Genomic DNA, 24493 nt, shown 5'->3' with positions numbered 1-24493 from the left:
ATAATTATCCGCACATAGGTTTCCGGAACTCCTCGTTGTCTGAGGGCCACCCATATCAGATCTCTTAATAGGTATATAAATATTTTGTATAAAATTATTTCAAAAAAAAAAATTCAAATTCTTATTAAAATTAAAACTAACACTTGACATTTTTTAACAAAATCGTTGGAGCCGTTTTGAGAAAATTAAACTTTTCGGAATTTGGTATATTAAATAATTAAAATAAAAAAAAAAAACTTTCAAGTGGAGTTGCAAAAGTTTAAAGATTAATAACGTATGGGTAAGCTGCTCCTTGCCATATATTCCTACAAGAATACATTTAATCTAATCTTAACAATATTCTTTTAAAAAAATGTTTTTTACATTGCGAAAACATCTTTTTTAAATATTTGCAACACATAAAATGTATGATATTTCATTTCTTGTATAGTAAAAATGCTTAAAAAAATAATTTTGAAAATCGTAAAAGCCGTTAGAAAAAAAAATAATTTTTTTATAATTAAAATTTTCAATATTTTTTCATAAGAAACTATTTTCCTGTTTTTAGGATATTATTAATCGACCACTATAAAACCCAAATTTAATATAAAATTCATTGGCCCATTAAAAAAATGACTTTTTAAAACAAAAATATGCTTAAAAATATTATTTTGAAAATCGTAAAAGCCGTTTGAAAAAAAAAATAATTTTTTTATATTTAAAACTTTCAATATTTTTTCATAAGAAACTATTTTCCTGTTTTTAGGATATTATTAATCGACCATTATAAAACCCAAATTTAATATAAAATTCATTGGCCCATTAAAAAAAATGACTTTTTAAAACAAAAAAATGCTTAAAAATATTATTTTGAAAATCGTAAAAGCTGTTTGAAAAAAAAATATTTTTTTTAAATTTAAATTTTCAATATTTTTTCATAAGAAATTATTTTGATGTTTTTTAATCCAGTCAAATAAGGATTTAACCTCGGAATGAATGTTAGTAGAAATTTTTTTTGCTCAATATCTTCCTTTTACCATTCTATAACATATCTCAAAAGTCTAGAAAAATCTCATGTCCGCTTGTCGCGATTTCAAGGTCAAATCGCGAAATGGAGATTTTCAAAATTAGCAAAAATAGGCTATGGTATTATATACACATATGATATCTATGACAAAATGGTATTTTTTGAGAAAAGGGGAAATTTTGGGATGTGCACTAAAAAACATCCTGGTACAATCTTGGAATTAGTGCTAATAGGCTAATTTTTTGTTTCTATCTTTGTTTGGATATTCTATAACTTATGTCAAAAATCTAAAAAAATCTCATGACCGCAAGTTCTTATTTTCCAGGTTAAACTAAGTTAGGTGCAGATTTAAAAAAAATAATAAGAACATTTTAGATTCTTATATGTATACCAACATAACCCATATCATTTCAAGGTATTTTTTAACGCTGATTTCAACAAAACCCACAAACAAATCAATATGACCATCCCTGAAAAGTAATGTACCTTATTCATGTTGATCTGACACAAATATCTGAAGAGTAGTTTTTCAATTTTTTCAAATCTGCACCTTATCTTCAAACCAAGAAAATTAGGACTTGCGGACATGAGATTTTTTTAGATTTTTGAGGGTAGTTAAAGAATATCCAAACAAAGATTAAAATGAAAAAATTAGCCTATTAGCACTTATTCCTAAGATGAACAAGAATCTTCTTTAGTGCATATCCTAAAATTTGCCCATCCATCAAAAAATACCATTATTTCGTAGGTATATATATTTTTTGTAATGGATTGTTTTGAGTTTTAATAATGATGGATTTTAAAATCTTCATGCAAAATTTGGTTACCCTACCATAATTTTTAAAGGTTTTTCGGTAGTAAGTTAGCAACTGTTATAATAATATGAGTTGACAGATGAAAAACAGGTATAACTTTTTCCAGAGACGTCAGATTGTCTTGATTTTAGATTTTTTGGAATCAGCATTAAAAAAAACCTTGAAATCATGTATCATATGTGTATATAATACCATAGCCTTTTTTTGCTAATTTTGAAAATCTCCATTTCGCGATTTGACCTTGAAATCGCGACAAGCGGACATGAGATTTTTCTAGACTTTTGAGATATGTTATAGAATGGTAAAAGGAAGATATTGAACAAAAAAAATTTCTACTAACATTCAATCCGAGATTTAAGCCTTTTTTCTCCTTATTTTACTGTATTATTTAGGATATTTTTAATCGACCATAATAAAACAAAATTTAATATAAAATTCATCGGCCCATTAAAAAACATGATTTCTTAAAACAAAATAAAGGAGAATGGGCAAGTTTGTATGGAACGTGGACGTTACGCGGCCAGGAATGAATTTGTTATTTTTTGATGTAATTAATGTTTACATGTATTGTGCAGAAGTTTTATCCTTGTGACGTACTTCAAAAACGGATAAAATGCATTTTTGCATTTAACAATTTATATAGATTGTCTCAATGTTATAACCTAATTGTGTATTTTAAGTGCAAAATATGATAATCTGTCATTTTCCCTGACTCTGAAGACCTTTATCTTGAATATCCAACCATTAGAACCCAAACTATAAGCATTTTAAAATAACAATTTCAAGCTTTTTTTTTTTACAGTTTTGTTGTTCAATTTTTTGTTAGTTTGAATTGTTTGAAAAGTTTCGAACAAAATCTTGAAGTTGTTGTCTTAAAAATCTTATATAATGAGTTTTATTGGTCAGATTTTCAAGATTAATGTCTTCAGACTCAGGGAAAATGACAAGGCAATATATTTTTTGTTCCAAATAAAAATATAAATCAATTTGTCCTTCATACATAGAAAAATGCATTAACAATACTTATACTGCATTATCTTGCATTCTTAATGCAATACAGCAAAAGGCCCATAGTAAAAATTCTTCCTAATTTATAGTTATTTCATTTGATACCAATTTTATTAATGTCCACTCAACGTCCAAAATGCCCATTCTCCTTTAAGTTTTTTGTTTCCAAAAATGTGTTTTTTTTTTTTAATTTCTTAAAATTTAATATTTTGGCTACTCAAAATTTTCTGTTAAAAATCGGCTTGGTTGCTTGCGAGAATGTTAAAAATTAAGAAAACAGCCATGACAGGTACCATTAGTAAAGGTTAAAAAAGTATTTTTTTTTTTATCTCAAAAGCCGAATCTTCTTTGCAAAACTACAACAAAATTTTTAAAACAAATTGTTGGAGCCATTTTTGAGAGAAGTTAACTTTTCTATATATAACAAAAACTCGATGTCAAATCACTCTCTTGTAACGAGAATCAAGAATGAAAAGATTTTGAAATTCGGAAACCCATTAGGAAAGTGTTTTCTTACCTTTTCATTACGTATCGAAAGTTTATATAATGTGCGGAAATGGTTTGCAGTAGTAAAATCAATACAGAAACCCAAAAAAATATGTTTTGGATCAATGTTATTAGTAAATTCTACTCCTGTGGAATTTAAAGGAATACCTACAGCCTACCTTCAAAAATAAGAATTTGTATAAGTAGTTGTGAATAGGTACATACCTAACTGTTAAATTAATTAAATAAAAATGAAAGCAATTCCACCTTTAAACATCCATTAAGAACATTAGTTATAAATTCTTAAATTCATGAGTTTATTAAGAAAATTCTTTAAAATAAAATGGCGAAGTTTTGTATTGTTTCCTCATATTTTATCTGAAACAATAGAATTTCGATGATTTCGATTGGTTTGCTGCTTTCAATCATCCCCAATATTGTATCTCCCCCCTAAGTTCAATTCAAAATGGTTCTGGTTTCCGTTGTTGCTGCTGCTACGGCTGCTTTTGTTGTTACCCCCATTTCCCTATATTTCTATATTTGCTCCAAAATATACACACTCGTACATAGTTTTATACAATGTATCGAAAGAGGGTCACATTTACGTGAGCTTGAGCACTTATGCGCAGGATACCGTTTCAAATGTATCTGTGTGGTTGTTGAACAATCATTTTAAATCCTTTTTTGCTACCCTCTCTATCCCCTTTGTCTTACTTCTATGGAAAAAGCTTATAGTTCCAGGTATATCTACCTATAACATTTTTTTATAACTTCAAGCCCTGAAAGGATATATACAGGTATTTAAAGCTAGTGATATGCATTCTTTTATTGCTGACTGTGCAATGAGCATCAAGGAACTATATGAATTCCATTATCCTTGTCACATATACAAAACCAAAGAGAAAAACCATAATCAGCAAGTATATTGCCTGTCAACGCATCGCTAACGAGAGTTTTCAATAACTCACCTCGTTTTTTATCGAAAACAATCAATATCTTTTATTTTGTATCCAAAAAGCTGTCTGAATTCGAAGAAGAAAAACAAAAATGCAATTGAGCAGATTTTGCCAAATCTATAGATTTGTGGCCTAATGGAAGAATCAAAAACAATTTTTTTTATTTGTCTCTCATTTATGAAGTTCAACGCTTGCGTATTAAAGACTTGACATTTGTATTCTTGTGTCGGTTTTGGAAAAAAAAAAAAAGAAAATTATTTTGTACAAGTGTGCAGATTTGGGTGGAGATGAATAAGGGGGGGTTATATTTTTCTATATCTATATACCCTTAAAGAGCTCACAACGAAAATAGAGCTCTAATTAAATAATTGTTTGATGTTATTTTTCTATTTTATTGATTTTCAATTTGAACAAGAGTTTCAATTTATTAGTTTTCCCCTTATATTGGGAATATTGAAATTGAATTAACTGCTATAATAAGAATGAAACAAAAAACCACGTTGAATGAATTGAAAATGGATCGATAAATTCTATGTTAGAAATATAGAAAAAATATTGTAAAATTTCTACTTTAAAACAGAATATTATTGAAAAAATATTTTGTCGCACAGGTCACTAGTCAAAAGTCGAGACCAAAACATCCCATGATCAACGATAATTTAAAGCTTTTAAAATTTCCTGGTTAGGGAAAACCGACGAAGTTACGAATACCAGAGTTACGGGTGACAGAGTTACGAGCGTCAAAGTTACGCGAAACCGAAGTTACGAAAAACTAGAGTTACGAATTCTAAAGTTATGTTAAGCTATGACATGTGATTTTTGGGTTGGCAAGGCGACACAGGGTGACAAGCCCGAATAGCACAGATAAAAAATGTTTGATGAAAGTTAACCTAATAAGTGTGCAACTATGAATGAACTCGAACATCAGCTTTACCAATGTTGTAGAAATGTTAAAGAAAGTAGTGACTTTTATTATTTTTGTTAGGATTTGTTATAATTAAATGAAGTTTTTGATTTCGAAAACATCTAAAAAGTGTCCGAAAAGTTATTATTCTAATTCTTATAAAATGTTTATGTCTTACTATGTTATAAAACAGATATAAGTCCAAAGTAGGGGAGAGTGGGGCCAAATGTAACACTTTTTTCTAAAATCGATGGTTCTCCTACAAATTTGAAAGTGGGTCAACCAGACCTTTTTTAAATTAAAGACCCATGTTTTAGCTCCAAGATCCATCATAAAAGTTTAGCAAAACATAACGGTAATGTTGAAAAATAAAGCTTCCAAAAAAAAATCGTGTTGTTTCAACTTACCCCACATACGGGGCAAAGTGTAACACATACCGGGGTAGGTTGTACCAAGAACTAAAAATAAGAGAAAAATACCTTTATTTGTTTATATTTATTTATTTTTAATTAATAACAATAAAAACAAACCTCAGTCATGAAATTTTGCTGCAAATTTGTAAAAAGTGGAGCAAATCCAAGATTTGCAGAGAAAATTTGACAGTAGTCTTAAATAAAAGTTTTTCGAATTCATAAATTGTTTTATAAGCTTTATGAATTCAAGTGGTGGTTCAAAAATGTGTTTCCAATTTCAAAATAAATACAAATTGAATTACAAGCATTCATATTCAGGGTTGTTAATTATATTAGGTAAACAATTTTTCAGTATAGGTAGGTTTTTACATGGTACAACTTGCCCCGAAAAATGTTACAACTAGCCCCAGCATGAAATTTGGCACATAAAATCAATTTAAAAAAAAAGGGAAACTGATATAGACATAACATATACACGCAATTTGAGCCAAAACACAGTTGCATATAACAAAAAAACACTTAGCACTCTATCTTTTTCGGGTAAAGAGGTAGACCAAAAATAAAATTTAAAAAAAAAGTTACAAACATGCATTTTTTGGGCACCCTAGTGTAACTTCTCACCCTGTCGTCTAATCTTCATCTGAAGAAAATGTGCCGGTAGATATGCAAAAATTGAGCATTTTTCTCCTTTACGCGTTTCTTAATATTGAAAGGAACATCGCTTTTTTTAGCTGTTAATTCTTATCCCTTTTACATTTAGCCCCACTCTCCCCTACTAAATCAATATAATACGTATAGTAATTATGATTGAAAAAGAAGGTTTTAGTCGTTTATGAACGGAAATTGTAATGCAATTACTATTTTTATCATACATATTATAGTATAGACCAGTGCCGATGCCTTCAAAAACATTAAAAAGTGCAAAAAAATCATAGTAGGATGAAACTCATTGGAAAAGGAGGTGAATATGATAAAAATTAAAGGAAAAATAAATTACGGGCGAGCCGAGTTAGGGAAGTGGGTGGGTTGAGTTTTTAATGGTAAAAAATGGTATATCTCGATTTCCGGCAAAACTACAAGTCCTATAGAAATAAGTTGTATGACAAGTATACTATGGTATACTAATAAAAATTTTTGTTTACACTATTGGAAAGTAGAGATTTTAACGAACAAAATACCCACCGATTTTTTGAAAAAAGCTGATATTTTGACACGTGAATTTTCGATTGAAAATTAGGGTGTTTTTTTGGTATTAAGTCAAAATAAGGTGAACAAATTAATATTTTAAATCAAATAAATTACAGTGTATTATGGGACATAATAAGGTAAGTTTTCACCAAATTTCGTAGAAATCGGTTTTTTGAATTTTTCACATAAATTTTGAGGTTTTGTGAAAAAATTGTTGATGCAAAAGTTGTAGATCTTTTTATTACCTACAACTTTGTCATACAACTTTTTTCTATAGGACTTGTAGTTTTGCCGAAAATCGAGATAAACCATTTTTTACCATTAAAAACTCAACCCACCCACTTCCCGAACTCGGCTCGCCCGTAATTTATTTTTCCTTTAATTTTCATCATATTCACCTAATTTTCCAATGGGTTTCATTCTACTATGATTTTTTTTGGTTTCAAAAATTATCGACCCTGGTCTATTAATGTTTAGACTCTATAAAATTAACAAATAATAATAATTTTTTGTATTTAAGTATAAAAGTCGGAAAAAAAGTGGGTAATGTTAGAAAATGGAATATACATCCCTTTTCACTGAAATTTAATATGGAGATAGTAACAAGGCAACATGGTGACATGGCGACATGGTGACAAGGCGACATGGCGACAAGGCGACATAGCGACAAGGCGACAAAGCAACATTTTACAAAAAGTAAAACTAGGAACCTTTCTATACTGATAATTTTCTCATGCTCAAGGTGACTTAAGACACTGTGTCTAAATATTTTTTATAAGGGTATTTTTTTCCTTAACTACCACTTTGGGTTCCCTAAAAATTTCGCAAAGTATATAGAAAATTTAAAATTTGAAAACTAAGACACCCTCATGTAATCCAGCTGTAATGCGACATGGCGATAGGGCTACCAGATAAAATTATATTAATGTCGGGACAACAGGTCTTAAAAGTCAGGACAAATCGGGACAGCAAAAAAATACAAACTTTATAAAAATAAAAAGAAATAAGAAAGTAATACCCCAGTGTTATTCCAAACTTTTCCATTTGTAAAAATTCCATTTTTTGAAAACTAAACTCAAAGAAAAATAACAAAGTCTTCATCCATAAAAAATAAAAAAACTATTAAGTGATGGATCTTTTAATAAATGTAGGTACCAAGCACCAATGTCCATTAAATTTAACGTTTCCTTTTGAAAGAAGGACTGGAAGGATTGACTTTATAAATAATTGAGAATGAAAAAATTGAAGCTAAAAGCTTTTTATGTTTAAAATTTTAATAAACGAAAGTCAAATAAATAATGGACCAATCATGGAAAGGAAGGAAATGTCAAATATTATTCATTTATTTTCATATAGCAGTGACTTTGATTTTCTTCCCCAAAGTTTTCGAATGAAAACGGATTGTCGGGACAAAATCGGGTCATTTTGTAAATCGGGACAGATATCGGAACAGGGTCCAAATGTCGGGACTGTCCCGCCGAAATCGGTACGTCTATCAGCCCTACATGGCGACAACTCGACATGGCGACAAGGCGACAAGGTGGCAAAGCGACAAGGCGACATGGCGACAAGGCCATTTTTAGATTTTAAAGTTGTTATATCAAAGAACATCAAATTTCGTGAAAAATTTTGTTCATTCATCATTTCATCTATTCTTGCTGGACTACTATGTTCAGTTACAATGCACGTTAAAAAGCCTGAGTCTGTTTTTTCCGTCACCAATAGAAAATCTAGTGAAAATAGAATACTAATAAAAATCTATACAAAAGAGCACTTAATTAACAAAAAAAAAAAAAACTTCAAATTATACTCAATGATCTAAAAGTAATTGAACTTCCTAAAAAGGTATACGTACTTCACTTATAAAAAAAGACCATACTTCAATATCTTTTTTAGTGTGCTTTAGGGATTGTTGAAAAGTTCACAGGATCAAGTATGGCTACTTTCAAAAAGTAAAAGTAGGAACCTTTGTATACTGAAAATTTTCTCATGCTCTAGAACCCACTTAAGACCCTGTCTCTACATATTTTTAGTAAGGTTAAGTTCAATAATTCAAAACTTGGATATAACCTTATTTTTTCCGTAACTACCACTTTGGTTTCCCTAAAAAAATTTCGCAAAGTATTGAAAATCTAAAATTTGAAAACTAAGACACCCTCATGTAATTCCAGCTGTGATGCAAACACAAGCCTCTATTCCGTTAGCTTTCCCACAACGAATTGAATATACGTCACATCTGCCACATAGCCTACGGGTAAAATTCATTTCATAACGGATTCCATTTGTTTAAACAATAAAAGTTAATGTTCAACTTCAATACACAATAGCCATGTTATACAGACCCCAAATGGTCTCAAAACCTAGAAGAAAAAAAAAAAACAAAATTCAAACGTATTGAACAGCGTTAGCAAATATAGCAGCTATTTGTAAGAAACTTCGACACTTCAACCCAACTGACGGAATCCTTGCTGACATCCATATCCGAATGTTTTACAGCAATAGCTTAAGCCACCATCAGTCCGTCCCTCTGCGTCATCACGATGAGATGGTTTGTTGTCAAGTGGCTCTTGTAACTCAATTGGAATGGGTTTCCAAGAGTTATGTGAACAAAAAAACATAAATTACTTGAATAATAATTTAAGCCAAAAAAAAAACTCCCGAAAAAAATTGAAAGAACAAAAAAAAACACACGAAGCTAAAATTGAAAAGAAGTTCAAGTGACCACTTGAGCTTCAACAATTGCTGGTAGTAGCACTGCCAACAATGCGACATTGAGACCCCCATATGACATGAATTTCCAAGTGGCTAAGGAATTTCTTAAAAACTTTTTTTTTTTTTCAATAAAATTTGCCGATCTAATGATCGGAGATCGGTCGTCGTCGTCTTTCACTCAAATGAACTGTGCCAGGAGAGATGGTCGCGGGCACAAGGACTTGGCAAATATATTTCCTAAATGAAGTTCATTAATACTGATTGTATGAAGCAGAAAATTTTGGAAGAAATAAGGGTTGTGATTGTGTCGCAATCGCGCATACAAACGGGAACTAAAAAGTTTCAGTTCCGCAATGCAATCAGCAGTTGTTGATGATGGTTTTAAGGGATGATGGATGGCGGACGACAAAGGCGATTCTCTGATTAACGAACGGATTGCTGCTGCCGTCTGGTTGTAGCTTCTTTTTTTTTTTGTTTAGCTGATTTTGATTTGAGTGAAACCCGCGATGATGGTGGCGCGATGATGAATTTCAAAAGAAACGAATGATTTGTCGAGTGGCATTACTTCCGATTGTGAATATAAATTTTAGCAGCTTATGGTCTGCTGGATGTTGAATATATCGAAGTGTGGTGGTTCTAAGTCTCGTTAATGCATCGGTACTGAAAGACTTTTGATGTTGTTCAATTGTTATCCGATGATTGCGATTGAAGCGAGGACTTATACAAGGACTAATGATCAAACACTCAAGAGTCACGATTAATCGATTAACGCTTGATTTTTTGCATAAAACTTGAACCTTTTAAGCTTAATAAGTGCAATTATATGAGTGACCCAAAGATATCATTGATCGAAAAGTAATATGTTACGACAGTTATGAGCTCACTTCATTAAAATTTATAAAAATTTGTACACTCAATATTGTAATAGAACACGAGAACACTTTTATAACTTTTGAAAAAAATCTGCTACCTCTTAGCAGTCAAATTTAAGTTTATTCATAAGGCGAAAAATGAGAAGGATATATTTGTCATTGATTTTCATTTGTTTAAAGAGTTTTGATGTAATCAATAAGTTATAAACACAATTTCATGTATGTACCCTACATACACATATTCAAAATTATTAAATTGGTTATAATTGATCTTTCGGTGAAATTTTAAGTGTGTAATTATTTTCTAAAAATTAAATGTTACGTATACGCCACCGTAATCAGTTGGAAATGATTCTCTGATCTTTAAGAAAGGAGATACAACAACAAACATATTAAAGCATAGTTTTGAACATTATTTAGGGCCAATTTTTCAACAGTCAGTTAAACAGTCAGTTAGTACTTATTCTCCTGATAGAGAAAAAATCATTTTTTCAACAGGCAGATATAGCTTATTCCTATGAATAAAACTATCTGCTTCTTTCAGAGACGAATAAAAATTATTCTAAGGAATAATATCAATAAAAATACTGTGTCAATTGTCAAAGCTGCTTTGAAATAATTTTGACAAAGAATACAGAGGAACACAAGAAAACAAAAACAATTATAAATAAAAAAGACGTTTAGTTTTGAATATTATTGAATTTGACAATTTTTTTTTTGTTATTCTGTAGAATAAATTATTTTTGATTGAAAAATTCAATGTTGTTATCCGATTGTTTATAAGCCTGATAAATTTATTCGTCGAACAGTTAACTGACTGTTTATTAGAAGATGGAAAAATCGGCTCTTAATATTATAACTATTATAACTCATCTTTATACATACAGCTTTTAAATAAAACGAAAAGGTAATTCATTCTTGTAGCGTTAAAAGTTCACAGTACATATTAATTTATTACGAAAAAAACCTTAACGAGAGGCACTTTTATCATGCTTTTCTAATAAAATTGTGCATTTCACCACAATGGTTATTGATTCTTTGAATTTTTCACACGAAACTGGGCTGTAAGTAGTTTTTCTTATACCTTTTAGTCTCATCAAAAAATATTAAAATCTTTAATTTAGTTAAAAATTCATTTTAGTTACCGATTAGCTGGCCAGTGGAACAGATCGGTGAAGAAAAGACTTAGCATAGTTATCATTTTTAAACCATACTAATTGAACCATTATGAAGCTTCAGTTAGAAATTTTAATTTTATCAGTTTTTGCTGTAGCCTGTGCCATGAAATGCACATCAGAAGATTGGGAAAGTTATAAGGTTAGTTGAATTGTGAGTTATTTATTCAAATCATTAATTTGTTTCAATTCAAATTTCAGTTAAAATACAACAAAAGCTATGAAAATAAAACAGACGACATGAGCCACTTTAACACATTTTGTGAAAATATAAAATTAATTGATGAGCATAACAAACTTTATAAGAACGGTGAGAGCACCTTTGAAATGGGTGTAAATCAATTTACAGATTGGAACATTACTCAGCTGAAATCCTATTTTGGATATGATGGTGGATTTTTACCTCTTATCACTAAAATATCTTTGATAGAACTATAGATCAAATTATTTTCTTCAAAAATATGTTTGAATATTATGAATCGTAGGAAAATAGTTTTATAAGTTAAAATTCACTACGAGCAAAATATATAATTTCAGAAATAAACCCAATATTGAAAAAAAGACAATTGTTGTTATTAAAATGTTTAGGAATGTTTATGTATATTTTTTAAAATGCATCAAAAATTACATCAAGGAATTTGAGAAAACAGGTTTTCTAATTTGAATTATTAAAAAAAAAACCTATTTATCATCATAGCGCTCTTCGATCTTTGCATCTGGGAAGAAACTTTGGTTAGTTTAATGCTCAAAACTATGCTTCAATATGTTTGTTATTTTATTTTCTTTCATAGTCAAACCTAAAAGATCAGTGAATACAACTTTTTATGAAAAAATTGATTTCGGGGGCGTATACGTAACTTTTTTTTTATAGAAAAAGAATTTTCAATTGATTTCATTTACACTAATAAAAACTTGTATTGAAATTAACTTTTTTTGATCACTTAATAAATGTGCTTCACATCGATACTCTCCAGATGGCCAAATTGATGGAATTAGTTGTTGATTATAATCGAAATCCTTAATTATAATGTCTAACTTGAAAAAAGTTCAAAATCAATTTGTTGTCAATTCATATTTACAAAACTAAATAACTTACAAAATATGGACACGAATGATTCATATTAGAATAATGCATAAACATTGATGAAACCATCTTCATAAATTTGCTTTTTTTTTTTGTTAAAATACTCATTTACAATAAGACTGTCCACAACTTTTACAAAATTAGAGCGAAGATTAAAAAAACGTTGTAGTTCGATTTATAGCCTTAGTCCAGCAAGTGGCATTTTTAATAGTAATTTTTACATTCTCATAAACAAATCCGAAAATTCCACCAAAAATTAGGATACACTTTATAACTTTCTTCATTTAAATTGGGCATTCGGTCAACTTTTTTAAATTTTTAAATTTAGATTTAGTTGTGACATTTTATTGAATTGGTAGGGTAAAACTATACAATACGCCCCATTTTTTTTGAATCTTCAATAAAACAAGAAAAATAAAGGAAAATAATAGTTTTTTTGGTAAATATAAAAAGTATAGTCTTTTTTCTTACTTTTGGCATATTTATATGTACTAAAATATGTCAGCATATATTATATATAAATCGTTTAAAAAAAGTTCAAGTGGGGCGTTTTGTAACTCATTTGCTGGGTAAAACGCCCCACACCAGTGACAAAACGCCCCTAAGGAAAAAGTAGGTACAAATGTATTAAATTAGAAAAAATAAATTATTTGATTTTGGAATATAGAATTTTGCGATGCTTTGCGGCCGCAAATGTTGCAATCTGGTATGTATACATGGTAAAAAAAACTCGTTCAACGCCATATGGCAAGATATGCGCTGAATACTAAACTTCTTTAAAACGGTCCTGTAATAATTTTCGTTTTTGACCATAATGGCCGCAGTGTCGTCCTTTTGTAATTTAATGCAAATCTTAAGCATATAGCAAATAAAAAAAATATTGATCAGTATTTTACTTCATAATCTACTGGGGCGTATTACACTCACTGTACTGGGCAACCCAAACTGATTTAAAGGAATTACCAAAAAAGAACTAAGAAGCCCATTTTTTGAACTTTCTAAATATATATACCAATTTGATATGGTCTTTATCTTCTTCTTCTTCTTCCTTTTTCTCGGCGCTGTTATGATCTCGATGTCGAGGGGATCATAACTATCCCACGTAACTGCTTCACACTAGTGATCCGCCTGTGGGGTTCGCCGGGTTGACCTCAGAAATCGGCGGCAAGCCGGTCTTTATACTTTCTGAAAAAATGAAATTTTGTCTGCTCTCTCCGCAATATGTTTTGGTGCCAAATTTTTGTTTTTCAGTTTTTTTCTTTTTAGGGTACACAGAATACTACAACTCAATAACACAATTGACGAGCAACTTAAATTAGTATGAACAGTTTTCGTTTTGTTTGCTTAACAACACCTGGTGTGCGTACGAGACTGGTGGGGCGTTTTGTAAACTGGGGCGTATTGTATGGTTTTACCCTATGTTTTAAACAACTAATCTTATAATAAGTTTATGATCGTGTTTTAAATACATCTGTTTCCAGTCTAGACATCATTTCACTAATTTCATTTTAATCGATCAATGATCACAGATATGTAATGGTGCGGATCATTTAATATGTGGTATTTATAATAAATATTTATGTTTACTGAATTTTGTTTACTCATTTGGATAATTTTGGTATTTTCTTGAGCTTCCAACTATTTAATAGTCCATTAGTTCAAAATATTTAAATATTTAGTAATTTCAGTGAAAAGTGATCGTATTGAGATCGAATTAACGTTTTGGTCGCAGTACGTAAATTTGTATATAGTCGCCAGGGTTGTAAAAAGTCATTAAATTCATTATAAATAAGAAAAAGAATATTTATAGCAACTAAAAATATTTCGCATTAAAAAAATTGTACTGCATATTAAAAGAAAATAAAAAAAAATTTTGTTTAAATCAATATTAAATGTGTGCATTAAATATACATATATTCGTAAATTTTCTAACAATTTTTGCTATTTGAAAATTCATAGTATGCACACTAATATAAGGCAGGATATTAAAAACAAATTTTAATGCACACATTTTAAATTGAACTTTTTTTTTAATGCATAATTTTTTTTAATTTGTAGTAAAAAAAATTTTAATGCAAAATATTTTTATTTATAGCTACATTAAATATTATTATTTAATTTCAAATGCATTTTTGTATTTAATTAATATTTGTACAACCCTGATAGCTTCCTGAAAGCTCTGTTGCGCTGTATTAATTCGTATTTGGGCAGCGAAGTCCTGGCTATTAAATATTTTCTATTTTTCTTTTATATAAATGCATTAAATCAATGGAATGAAATATGTATAACAATATCAGCAGCACACACAAAAAAAATGTGGTATGTACTTTGGACCTATACCGACATGTAATACGCCCCGCTGAAATAGGAGGGTGACCGTGCCAAACGGACTTGAAATTTGGATTCAGCGGGTCGAAATAGCTACATGTCGGTAGGTAGGGCAGGTCCAAAGTTCATATCCGGTGAATCCATCTTTCAATCGCTTTTTTAAATATTCAAGGTAAGTTACAATTTCGGACATAAAAAAAAAATTACAATTTTCGTCCACCAATTTCAGACTTATTTCAGCTAAATTTTTAAAAACAAAAACACTGTTGATCGTTTAAAAACGCGATTACTTTCTTATGCAAACAAACATGAAGAAATGTTTAAACAAATTCGTCGTTCATATTAAATATAGTATTTGTGTTACAAGATTAGAAATATACGCAGAAACTTATTCGGCGTTGAACTGAAAGTAAATCCAAAATTATTCCACATTGTGTCATAAAAACCAAGCAAATCTATGATATAATTAAAATTTTACAGACGATTAAACAAAGCTTTATAATAAACATCCATCTTATAGTCAGATAGTAGCTTGTAAAAATATCATTACACTATCATAATAAAGATCTTGGATATATGTGAACTAAAAAAAAATTCAATTTATGGATTGGGTTTTAAATTAAAAGAACTTATTATAATTTTTAGAATCATGAATTACTTATGTTGTTGTTTTACGAAAAATCAGTTCACAGTACCTTTATACTTAGAAATTTATTAAGTTCACGAAATGAAAGTTATTAATTTGTTCATAATTTGTATTGGGTTATTTATTCTTATAAATGGAGATGTAATTTTAAAATAAATTAATTGAAAGTTAAAATTATAACAAATACAACCTTTCTTTAATACTTGTAGAAGCATAATAGCGTTAAATTATTAAAAGGATATTGTATAGCTCACGATCCTGAAACAATTACAAATTTAAGCTGCTGGACAAAAGCTGTCAATCGAACAACAACATTGTTAAATCTTCGACTTAAACTCGAAAAAATTGTGGATAATGTTATGGTAATAAATTAATTGTTTTCCAAATTATTTTTCTTCCAGTTTTTTATTTTTTTTTTTTTTTTATTTCAGGTAAATTTTCAACTTTATAAAAAAGCAGAAATCAAATTTAGACCGTTTCTTATAAATATCTCGGAGGATTTTTGTTCTTTTATTGCTAAACGAAAATCAAGTACATATATGAAAGTTATTTCTGCAATATTCATGCAATATTCAAATCTGAATCATTCGTGTCCTTATTCTGTGAGTTATTTGAATTGATATTAAAGAATTAATAAATTTTTTTGTTTTTTTTAGGGAGATGTTATAATAAAAGATTTCAATTTGGATGCAAAACTTCTTCCATCAATTTGGCCATCTGGAGAATATCGATGGGACACATTAATATTGAGTGATAAGAAAAAGTTACTTACTATACAGATATTTGCTAGTGTAAAAGAAATCAGTTGAAAATGGGTAGGTAATAACATTCATTACCCATTTTCAACTACAGATTTAGATGAAAATAAATTACACTGGCTTACAGCCAAAATGGACACTCAATCAAATTATTTTTTTCTTATGTGCTTTAACCTCAGGAACTGGGATATTACTTTTAAAATAAATTGCGATGGATACGTTTTCGAGATATGATTTTTCAAAGTTTTTGTTGTTTTTTTTTTTCCAGCATTATTAGTATTCGGGCTATATCGGAAACCAGCACCTAAAACCTAATTTAATAAGCAAGAAAGAGAATAACTTTTTTTGAAAAAAAACCATATTTTTAAGGAAATTTTTGACAACAAAAATTTCTTACTGAAAGAAAAAATCAAAATTTTTCGAACTCTTACAGTTTCAAATTTTGTAACATACCTATGTCTACACTTTCTGGCAACATATGTCTACACTTTCTGGCAAAGATAATAAGATACTTTTCTTCAAAATCTATGGATAAATTACAAAGGTATGACCATTTTGTAAAGAACAAAATTTTCGACTCTTCTTTACATTTTGAGTTTTTGTGTATAACTTGAAAAGGAAGCCGAATTTAAAAGTTCTTATTAGGAAATTTTTTGACATTGCTACCGATTTATATCCTTTTTAAAGATGGATAAATTAAAATATTGTTAAAAACTTAATAAAAACTATGCAAAAAAGATAAAAAACGAGATTTTTTTACTAAATAGTCTATTTTTATTGTTTGAGCATTTTTAGATAATTGAACATGTAAGATAGAAAAGAATATACTTTATCTTTCAACAAAATGGTCTCAAAAAATTAAAACGGCTAAAATTGAATAAAATATGGGCTTTCAAAAACTTTCCAAAATCATATTTTGAAAACCTATCCATAAACATTTTTTTAATTAGATTTTCAAGTTTTCTGGGCTCAAATCTATATGAAAAGTATAACAGTACTTTATGTCCAAAAAATTTTTATTTTTTTTTTTTAAACTAGTGTTACTTGCCGAATATAAAACTTTTGGTTTTTTAAGAAAAAATTAATTTTCATAGTGGAAGAAATAGGTCAATTTTTTGGAAACGGTTGAAATTTTGTGCACATATTTTTGTTTTTGTAATAAAATATTTCACTTCATTCAATTTTCCGAAAAAAAAAGAAAAGATCATAAATTTTTGCAGTCGAATCGCATATCATGATACTGTTCATTGTATTGAACCCATACAGTGGAAAAAAGACGCTATCTTGATAAAATCCACATTTTACGGATAATTACACTATAGTTAATGAATTTAAATATCTATTGAAAGTCATAGTTGGATTGTGTTTTTTTTTAATTGAATTAAAATGGAATAGTTTGCAAAAAATATGTATATACAAAATTTTGCAAGACCATCAAATAGTTTTTCCTTGTGTTTTCGAACCCACAAAACTATTCAGTTTAACGAATCACAAAATATTTTGTAGTAATTATGAAAATTATAAATTTTCATATTTTGTTATATTTTTTTATTGTTTGTGTTGGAATATTTGGTCTTGCATATGCTAATGTAATTCGAAAATAAATAATACCTACTCAAAAACGATTTGAAACTAAAATTTTACATTCATTTCATTCTATAGAACCATAACATTGTTAAATTATTAAAAGGCATTTGTAAGGTGTATGATCATAAAACGGTACAAAATATCACCTGTGGGACGAAACCTATCAACCGAACTACAACTTTCTTGAATGCCTGTTTTCATCTTGTTCAAGTAACGGATAATATTATTGTATGTAAATTAATTTTTGCTCATTTATCTATTATTTTGAATTAAATCGTTCCTTTTTTTGTAAGTTAAATTTAAAACTTCATAAAAAAGCCGGTGTCAAATTCCTACCGTTTCTTATAAATTTCTCCGAAGACTTTTGTGCATTCGTTAGTAAAAAAGGATCCAATACATATATGAAGTTAATTTCTGCATTATTTATGGAATACTCAAATTTAAATCATTCGTGTCCATATTATGTAAGTTATTTAGATTGATAATGTTAAATTGAAAATATTGTCTCTCATTATGTTTGTCATTAAACAGGGAAAATATATTATTAAGGATTATCAATTGGAACCGCAATATCTTCCATCACTTTGGCCAACTGGAGAATATCGCTTAGACGTTTTAGTACTAAGCAAGAAGAAAAAGTTATTTTCCTTAGATGTTACTGCAAGTATTAAGGAAATCAAAATATTAAAATGAAATGTAAATCAACTTATATTTTAATTATATAAACACAAAAATCTATCATAAGAAAGGTTAATAGTATAAACATCGAACTTTTAAAAAACGAAGTCAAGACTAGATCTATGATGATTAACATCTTGTATGTAAAAGTTTGAACCACTAACGATTATCGTATCAATCAGAAAAATATTATAAAGAAATAATTGTTTTTTTTTTTTATAGAAACAAAATATTACGTATACACCACGATGACCTGCTCTTTTATAAAAGGATGTAGTTTGGTCAGAAGCTTACTGTTTAACTGTTCTTAACTTGCAGTTATTTTTTATTTTAATTCAAGTTTAAATACATCACTCATGTCTACTATTTAATTTACCTTTTGTTTTCTATTTCTACATAAGTAGGTAGGAAATCTAACTACATTTTGTTATTAAAATGGAAAAATATTCATTTTTTTGGTTGGCAAAAGATGGAAGGTTTACAATAGTAAGGCGGCTTAGCATTAAAAACAGCTCAATCGTGCACGAAATTTACATCATTGGTAGTACTCAATATAGGAGTTATTTTGAGAAATTGGCCACCTTGTATCCCATCCTGAAGGGAAAAAAAGTGGTACGCTGATAAACTTTGTAAGGACGTTTCATATACCATAGAAAAAAATTATAAAATAGGTATGTCCATCATAATATTTCGGGGTAAAGGGTGTTTTTTTTTTTAAAGCGGAAAGAACACTTTTGAAATGGTACCATTGTACCACAAGGAAAATTTATGCATTTTTTTTAACTGCATATAGATGTCATACATAGTATGAGAACCAAAAACAAAAAAAGATTTTATTACGATGCAATATTTAATTGCTTGCTTTTATTTTTCGTTCATAGAAATTAAAATTTTTAACGAGTAACGTGCATAATAGTCCAAGCGGTGACCGTCGAGTTACTTAGCTCATAAGGTTAGAGGTTAAAATTGGTGTCAAATAAAAGATAAGTTGATACTGAAAATAAAAAAATAGGGTTGCCACTTCTAAAATGAGAACTTCCATGTGGCAACCCTATTTGAAAGGAAAAATTGTCACATAACTAATATCTTTGTTATTTGGCCAGATAGAAATTTTTTTTAAATGCCAAACGAAAGTCAAAATATTTTAAAAAAAATAATAAAATAATATAAAGAACGTAACGCTACAAATGTGGCAACCCCATTCAAATGAATACAACACTGACAAAAATCTTCTTTGAACAAAACAGTATAACTTTTTATGCACTAGAAAGCTAAACAATACGCCATATTTTAGATAATACTCCCTTCTATCTAAAAAATGTCGGGTGCCACCTCGCAAATGCAGACAAGTACTCGGCAACCCTATCCAAATGCTAAAAAACGAAAAAATCAATTGTTTTTTGGCCAAAGTGTATAATTTTAATAGAGTTAAAGGATATAAAATACATCCTGTTTAGCTTAGACTCTCTTCTATCTAAAAAATGCCAAGTGCCACCTCGCAAATGCAGACAAGTACTCGGCAACCCTATCCAAATGCTAAAAAACGCAAAAATCAATTGTTTTTTGGCCAAAGTGTATAATTTTAATAGAGTTAAAGGATATAAAATACATCCTGTTTAGCTTAGACTCTCTTCTATATAAAAAATGCCAAGTGCCACCTCGCAAATGCAGACAAGTACTCGGCAACCCTACTAAAATGCTAAAAAACCCAAAAATCACTTGTTTTTTTTGGCCAAAGTGTATAATATTTGATAGAGTTAAAGGCTATAAAATACATCATGTTTAGCTAAGACTCTCTTCTATCTAAAAAATGTCGGGTGCCACCTCGCAAATGCAGACAAGTACTCGGCAACCTTATCCAAATGCCAAAAAAAAACAAGTGATTTTTGCGTTTTTTAGCATTTGGATAGGGTTGCCGAGTACTTGTCTGCATTTGCGAGGTGGCACCCGACATTTTTTAGATAGAAGAGAGTCTAAGCTAAACAGGATGTATTTTATAGCCTTTAACTCTATCAAATATTATACACTTTGGCCAAAAAAAAATTGATTTTTGCGTTTTTTTTAAAAGTAAGAAAAATAATTGTTTGTGATAAAAGGATCAAATTAATAGGATTGTTAATACAATATATTGATTACTACCAATGATGTAAATTTCATGCTTTTATCACAAAGTGCACGACTTTGTTGCTAAGCCGCCCCATTTCAAGTTTAATATCTTTTATTCGGAAAAAAACAAAAAACTTGCAATGAATTTTTTATTTTATGACCGGCGTTTTTGAGGTAATTTTTCATAAACAGCACGTGACCAGTTATCGTTGCATCTTGCATTTACAATTGTTATCTTTCTTACAACATTCTTATTCTTGAAATGAATGAATCAGAGAGGTAACCTGCTGCGAAAATATGTGTAATGGATCAAATTAATATAAGGGCTGACTTAAGTCGATTCCGATACTGTTTGTCAAAATGCGGCTATTACAACTCAGAAAAATTAACTGTGTGAACAGATATTCCTTTTGTTGATAATTTGTTTTCTTAAAAAATAAAAATATACAAACAAAAATGAAATAAACCGTTGACAATAAAATGCACGGCTGAGGCACTTTTATGGTAAAAGCTGTAGAAAAAAATATTTATAATTGTAAATATTTATAAATATTTAATGAAAAATTTAGAAAATAATATAAAATTTATTTTCAAAAATTCAAAAACATTTTTTAATAATATTTTTGATCTCGAATCCAAGTACCATTTAATATTTTCTGTAACAAAAAATTTCCGAAAAAAAATTAATCGCTGGAACTGTTATAATGGTGTTTCAAAGGACAAAAATCGTAATGAACACCATAAAGCAAGCGGAGAAATATTCTTAATTTCCTTAATGTTTTTGTGTAAAAGAATCCATTTTATTTAGAATCTTTTTATTTTTTAACTTCAACAAGGTAAATTCATGTAAAGACATCTTAGTTTAAAGTCGATTTCCATTTAAGTGGACGTGTAAGGAACTTAAATACACCTCGTTTTCTGATTGGATCGTTTTCAGATGATCCTATAAAAATATGCCCAAAACTTTAATATTAAACTTAAACTTAATTTTAAAGAATTTAAAACAATTGGGAGTTTCTTCAGTTTTTTGTTATTTTGAATGCTTTGAAAATTCTTAAAAAATGTCAAAGTTGTTGAAAAGCATGTAATTCGGGTGCAATTGGTTGGATTATACAAGGTCGAAATCTTAAAACTCAAAGAAAATGACATAGCATCATTTACTTTGTCCTTTACTCAAGTAGCACACTGGTGTATAAATTGGTGTAAATTCATTAATTTTGGTGTAAAATTGAGGAAATTGAAAAAATATGGTGTATTTCTCAAAATTATTGGTATAAAAATTATACCACTGTCTTTTCTGTAAAAAATTTCAACATTTTTTTAAGATTCCGTGCAAAAAATACACCGATATTCAGTTGTTTTTATAATATACCATTAATGGTGCATAAAATTATACGATTCTGAAATCAACCAAAACGGTATATTTTTTACACTCTCTTTGGTGTAGGAAGTACACCCTGTCGATATAAAATTCACCAGAATGCATAAGTGGGAGACGACATATTTTTCAATGGCCGCCATTTAAAAAAAGAAGACAGCGATTAATTATTTTACTATAATAGTACATATATTTATCGACCTAATTATCCCGCATTCTTGGTTTTTTCGATTCGGTATATTTTATATTATAAAAGAACTCTTCTAAAAAAATGTAAAAACAACAAAAAAATTATAATTTTTGAAAAACTGATTTGTAAAATCGAAAAAAAAATCATTAATTCACTGACATTTTTGAGGCGCTCGATTTTTAGAGGGGGTAGTATCTAAAATTAGTAGACAGAATGTGTTTCGTTTTTAAATTTGGCAAACAAATTCATATTTAACCAATAGTTTCTTATGGCAATATTATGAAAGTGAATACAAATTCGTTTTCATTTATTTCTTAAGAAATGCATTTCACACCATAGTGTGAATTAGAATTCATCAAACTGTTTGAGATAAAAAATAAACATTGGTTCAAATTTTAAATCAGAATAATTCAAATGGTGTATTTTATTCATAGATTTATTGTGTATTTTTCAATTTCAAAGGGATAATTTTCACCAAAAACCAGATCATTTAATATACCACTAGCGCCATTTATACACCAAAAATCGGTATATTTTTTACCCACCGGAGTTTATTATATACAAGAAAATGGTGTATTTTTTATATTCAAAATGCATATCACGAAAGTGCAAAAAATACACCAAATATTTTGGTGTATTTTACACTTTTGTGCTACTTGAGTACACATGGTGCGATTAACTATATATGTATATACATTAACTATACTTATATTGCAATATCTCTCTTAAGCTTTAGTTCATATAGTTTCATTTGACACTAAATTCATTAAATAGTTGCCAAACGTTAAAAATGCCCAGTCGCTTTTATTTAAAAAAGTTAATTTTCGAAAGAAATTTTAACAGTTAGAGTTAATTTGTATGGTTAAAGTCGTTTTATTTTCTGTTTGTGATTTTTACTTAATCGAAATTGTATTGTACAAATATATCTTCAGTTAACAAAGTTATTCAGTTCGTTAAAGTTCAAATAAGCGGAGTCGACTGTTCGTTTGCCATCTTGTCTGGCGTTAACGGATGACTTGACTGATTTACTTAATTACCATTTCAAGCTCATATACATGCGACTGCGATGTGCGTTTTATTTCACACAAAACCAATACATAATCTTTTTTATTTATTAAAAACTAGTTTTTTTGTTGATAAAATAATATTTCCAGAAAAATCTCAGAAATAAACATTTGAAGCTGAAATGTCAACTGATTCGATGTTTAATTTTAATACTCGATGGCCTAGCAAGCCTTACAGATCGCTGAAGAAAGAAAAGAAAATAAAGTTAACTTAATTTGCACTTTCTACACAATTTCCGTTTGCATATTCAAATCACGTCAATCATACCATTTAAATGAAGATTCAAATAGAAATCTTAATCGTTACATCATTAATTGCCTTTGCTTGTGCACAAAGTTGCACTCAAGGTGATTGGTTAGAATATAAAGTAAGTTCAATAAAAATTAAATATTTTTCAGTTTGTTTGAATTTTAAATATTTGAATTTTTAGAAAAATTTCAACAAAACCTACAAATCAATTCAAGATGAGTTGCATCATTATGACACTTTTTGTGACACAATTTACATAATTGATGAACATAATGCAGTTTACAGACGCGGCGAGGTAACATATGAGAAGAAATTGGATAAATTTTCAGATATGACGGCTGAAGAAGTAGCAGAGTACTTTGCAAAACAAGGAAAAAAACGAAGACGTGGTGGTCGTCGAAAAATGTTGCAACAACAAACTGAAGATCAACAATAAATAAGTGCATATTTGTTAACTTAGTGATAAGTTTATATTTTTTTTAAGTTAAAGAACAGGAAGTTATTGTATAAATTGGCCAAAAGAAAAGTATTATTTTTAAGTTAAAATTATTTTTTTTATGTGTTTCCAAATAAAAGTTTGAGTACCAATGTAAAGAAGTTTTTAAATCTGTTTTTTTTTTTTTAAGAAATCTTTTAATTTACAATTATAGGTTTACCGAACTAATAATGAAGCAATGAAGAAAGCGTCTTTGACGAAAGTTTTCATAATCCACTTTTTCGAAGCCATGAAAGGCAGACATTTTAACATTTATTACTGATAAGCTTTTAGAAATCCTTCTTTAAACAAAAAAAAAACCTCATACTTATAGGTAGTCATAAATCCACTCCCCAAATCTTTTGTTAGCTCTATAGCTGTGTTTAAAAATAGATTTTTCTGATTGTCTTTTCA

The 24493-nt window shown here is 28.9% G+C and overlaps 1 protein-coding gene across 1 annotated transcript; it reads left to right on the top strand.

The window, feature by feature from the left end:
• Nucleotides 1-23453: 23453 nt before the first annotated feature.
• Nucleotides 23454-24051, top strand: LOC129913112 (crustapain-like). The gene is made up of 2 exons (XM_055991617.1): nt 23454-23722; nt 23786-24051. The coding sequence occupies exons 1-2, from the start codon at nt 23630-23632 to the stop codon at nt 24038-24040; spliced, it is 348 nt and encodes a 115-aa protein (XP_055847592.1). The 5' UTR covers nt 23454-23629; the 3' UTR covers nt 24041-24051.
• The last annotated feature ends 442 nt before the right edge of the window (nt 24052-24493 follow it).

Source organism: Episyrphus balteatus, chromosome 3, assembly GCF_945859705.1.
Source record: "Episyrphus balteatus chromosome 3, idEpiBalt1.1, whole genome shotgun sequence".
NCBI classification, from domain to species: domain Eukaryota; kingdom Metazoa; phylum Arthropoda; class Insecta; order Diptera; family Syrphidae; genus Episyrphus; species Episyrphus balteatus.
Note: the sequence above shows the minus strand (reverse complement) of the source record. Positions and strands in the feature narration are given on the sequence as shown.

Bases quoted from the DNA above. Each gene is read 5' to 3' on its own strand.
- LOC129913112 (XM_055991617.1), top strand. From the start codon at position 23,630: ATGAAGATTCAAATAGAAATCTTAATCGTTACATCATTAATTGCCTTT. The intron at 23,723-23,785 runs GTAAGTTCAATA...TTGAATTTTTAG, and splicing joins GTGATTGGTTAGAATATAAA to AAAAATTTCAACAAAACCTA.